The sequence below is a fragment of the Arachis ipaensis genome, chromosome B07 (assembly GCF_000816755.2).
Source record: "Arachis ipaensis cultivar K30076 chromosome B07, Araip1.1, whole genome shotgun sequence".
Classification (NCBI taxonomy): Eukaryota; Viridiplantae; Streptophyta; class Magnoliopsida; order Fabales; family Fabaceae; genus Arachis; species Arachis ipaensis.
The window spans coordinates 9,290,076-9,294,295 of record NC_029791.2 but is presented as its reverse complement, the minus strand read 5'-3'; the positions used below and the strand labels follow the sequence as shown (position 1 = coordinate 9,294,295).

The following is a 4,220-nucleotide window of genomic DNA, read 5'->3' as shown; positions in this document are numbered from 1 at the left end:
ATAAGAACACGTATTAATGTTATTATTAGTAAATTTTTTTTCTTTCTTTTAAGAAAAAAAAAAAACCATAGGAGTGCTTGTTCTTGAATGAACTTGGGTCCCTTACTCCCTTGAAGGACGTGCGGTCACGCGCTATGCAGCGTGTTGTGGCAGCAGGATATTTTAGAAGCTCAATTAATCAATTAAAAGGAAGGCCACTCTTTTTGTGGCTAATATTTCTATCACATGGAAATGGGTGGTTACTGAAGTAGCAGAACTTGAACTTGAACATGGCCATATCATTATCAACACATCCCATGATGATGAGCTTCAACTCACTGGTATGTCTTTTGACTCTTTACTTCTTCACCATTCACTTTTGTACTATCAACCTCTTTATCTATCTCTATGTATATGCGCTTCTTTCTGCTAATTTTCTCAAAGTAATTTCACTTACTATATAATCGAATCATTGGAATAATTCTACATTACTGGTTTCACAAAATCCTATTTTTGTGCTAGAGAGTTGTTTTACAAGTATGCTTAACTTCTTATGCTTGCTAAGATTTGTTGGAAGAATGCTCCTATAGAACATAAATGTTTGGATAATTCTGATGAAGAAGGTCTCTAGGGTTCCTATGACTAGGGGTAGAAAAAGACCTAAGAAAGGCACAGGAAAAATTATTCGAATATTTAAATAATTGTGGTTTAAACATATGAATATTATGATATAGATCACCAATGTTGTTTTGTTTGATTCACATAGCCAACCCTATCAGTGGGTCAAGGCTTTATTGTTAACTTCTTGTTTTTGTTGTTGTAAGCTTCCTTGTGAAGATGCATCTAACCACTAGAGCACGAATATGAGAAAATTTCTTGTGTGCTCTGAGAGCAAATGAATGCTCTTGTTCTGTGTCATTTATGTTGTTAGTTTGGGGTAATTTTTTGTTTCATTAATTTTCTTAAAATTTAAATTAAAAATAATAGTGACCTATAATGCTAATGTGAAAGACAATTAATTCATCAGAGCAAAAACACTGATTTGCTCTCAAACCACCTAAGAATTTCATTGAATATGATGATAAAAGGTTGTGTATTTAAGCTATGGAAAGAAGAATATCTTTAAGGTTTTGAAATTGAGTCAGAAAAGAGAAGGCAACATGTTAAAGGGAAAAAGGATGAGGTCTATCAGGTTTGGGCATTCGGGTCCCATATTATATAATACTTAAATAACTTAAAGGCTATCATAGAGGTAACTATGAAAAAAGCTATTATGTTTTAATTAAGAGCAGAGAGTATTAGTAATGTGATGCTGCTTTTGAAAACTGTGATTCCAATGTATTGTTGCTAATCTTGCAAGGTCATGTTTCATCAACATAACCAACCAAATACATCGTCAAACTAGTTCCGGTATTTCCATTGGTTTACCTGTTTTGGATCTACCATTATGTTATGATCCAAGCCATGGAGATTCAGTAAGTCTAATGTTTACTTCTGACGGATGAACACAACATATTTTTTAATCTGATTCCAGGATCAGCTATGTAAAAATTTGCAATATATATGCAGAGCTTTTTTGATGGCAAAAATTGAGGGTTTGTTAATAATCATAACCATCATCATTTCGAGATCATTTTTTGGAAGGAAAAGCACTAACAAATAAGGAACTGTCAAAGATTACTGTGTTTTTCCTATTCTGCTTCAGCAAGATTTAGTTATGTTATCGTTGATTTCCATTAGTCTTTGTTACCTATACAATGCTTTCGTTTTCATTAGAAGTTGCAAGCGAAATATCAAGAGTCATCATGGTATTCTAATGGAGTTTCGCTACCAAAGGCCACTCAGTATACACCCTTCTTGGCAGTGCCGGTATCAAGAATGTTTTCCAAAGAAAAAAGATTTGGTCATTGTCTTTCAGTCGCAGACAGCGATCAGCTCGAAGCAGGCATCAGTAATAAGGATCCTCCGGCCGAAAACTCCGAGTTACAAGCTAATGTCAATGCTGAGTTAGAATCTCGGACATCAGATGCTTCTGAGGTTTCAACTGACCAAAATCAAGGATCAGCAGCATTTTCTAACCCTCAATCAAATCCCAAACGGTTGCCCTTGACGGCGAGAGAGAGATTGAGGGCAGCTCGAGTCCTAAACCGATACACAGAATCAAAAACATCCAAAAAATCAGACATGGGAAGCAGGGTATTGGATGCTCTAAAAGAAAGTGACCGGGGAAAGAAGAGGTCTCGGCTACCGGAAGCCCCTATGGACATGCTTGACGACAGCAAGCGAGGGCTTCCAAAGGCAGGATTGACATTCTCATTCCCCGGGGGATTTGATCTCTTCATTGTTGCTTTCTCATTTGTTTTCATCAGCACAGTGATGTTTGCAACAACTTACTTTGTCTGGAAAGTTGGTGCCATCCATTTCAATGAGTACTGAGACAAAGTTATCAAGAATTCACCAAGCAGAGAGACAATTAGGGTAGCTGTGTGATTTTTATGTAATTTTGGATGAGCTTCAGATTCTTCAAGCACTATTAAGTATGAATTATTGAAATCTCAGTTACATTACTAAGATTATAGGCACTGAGTTTCACAAGCTAGGAGTAAAATTTGCTTCAGGAAAAGATTCTGATATACATGAATGTACAAACATTAGAGTAAAAGCATATGTTATATAATTATTTGATACATCATTAAGCTATCATCATCTGCAAAATAAATTTTAAAAACATATATTCAGTGTAGTCCTATGCGAATTGTGAGTGTAAATCTAGTTGTTCTTGTTTTTTTTCCCTTATGGAGAAATAATTAAGAAAAATGAGGTCAGCAATGTTGGATTGTAGGATTGAGTTCCATTTATTGATTGAATCACACAATTAAAGAATGCATAGTCACATTGTGACTGTTGTGAGGAATAAGACAAATCAAGAACGGTTAGCTGTAACCTCTGTGTCTTTTCCCACATTTATAATTTAATAAAAGCTACGTCTTCATTTATTTGCATTCTACTACTAATTAACACAGCATTCAACCATTTACTGTTAGCATTCAATGATTGAGTCTTTTCTCCTTCTTCTTCTTACTATTATTTCAACCTTGTCTGACCAAAGTTATATAGTGTGTGTTATATTAAAATTAAAATTTTCTTTTTTATATTTTGGTAATACTTTTAAGCAACACTTTTTAAAAAGCATTGCTAAATAATAAAAAAGTATTATTTTAATTTTAACTACACTTTTTAGAATATTATAACTACCATAACATAGACATACTAAAATGATCCTAAAAGATTTTACATATATAATCATTCATGTATCTTTACCTAATAATTTTAATATTTAAAACAAGTGATTTTATGAAATGATATTAAAGTTAAAAAAAAATAAAAATCTAAAATGCAATACTTGAAGCCCCCAAAAGAGTTCTTGCATTGACAAGTGGTTTCATGATAAAAATTAATCAATTGTATTTTGAGATTTGTTATGTTTTGAAACCTTATAAACATGTATACTAACTACTATTGTATTAAGTGAGAAATACTTTACAATTTTTATTACATGAAAACCTAAGAATTTCTAATGCTTCTCATTTCGTTGATGGACAATGCATGCTTCATTTCTTATCATCTAAAAACAAGAATCAATGTCTCACTTTGGCCATCCTTTTTGTTTGCCATATTTTTTTGACTTCATTGCCGACGATATGTAAATACATAGCTAGATAAACATTATTATAGATATGATTGGAGATTATGGGACCCCGGCCAAATCCTAAATCTTGGATTAGACATAAAATAAAATGAAAATGGAATGAGTGGTAAAAAAAATAAAAAGACATAATGAAAGAGATGTAAGAAGAAAAATACGGAAGCATAAGAAACCACACAAATTGGAAGAGAGATATAATAGAGCCTAGCAAAGTGAGTGGTTGATCAGTGGTCATATCACTTCTTTAAGGTGCTTTAATTGTGTGAGTTACAATTGTAAGTGATAATGGGACCCCCCTTCTGATTGTAATTGAAGCTTCCTTTGTTTGATTGCTATCTTTTCAATCAGACAGCCACTAAAGTCTACAAAATAAGCCGCTTTTATTGGGTGGCATGCTTTCAACTTTCAACTTTCAATCAAGAAGGAATTCACCATAAAATGGAAAAAAAAAAAAAAAAACAAGTAAATAAAGCATATAATAAGGAATACACCATTTTATGTGAAAAAATTATCACCAGTTATATTTTCTTAAACC

The 4,220-nt window shown here is 33.0% G+C and overlaps 1 protein-coding gene across 2 annotated transcripts; it reads left to right on the top strand.

Moving 5' to 3' along the window:
• LOC107609457 lies at positions 170-2,679 on the top strand. 2 transcript variants are annotated; one of them, XM_016311444.2, is made up of 2 exons: positions 170-320; positions 1,756-2,679. In XM_016311444.2, the coding sequence occupies exons 1-2, from the start codon at positions 270-272 to the stop codon at positions 2,413-2,415; spliced, it is 711 nt and encodes a 236-aa protein (XP_016166930.1). In that variant the 5' UTR covers positions 170-269; the 3' UTR covers positions 2,416-2,679. The 2 variants fall into 2 exon arrangements, with proteins under 2 accessions (XP_016166930.1, XP_016166931.1); XM_016311445.2 differs by having other exon boundaries at positions 175-320; positions 1,759-2,679.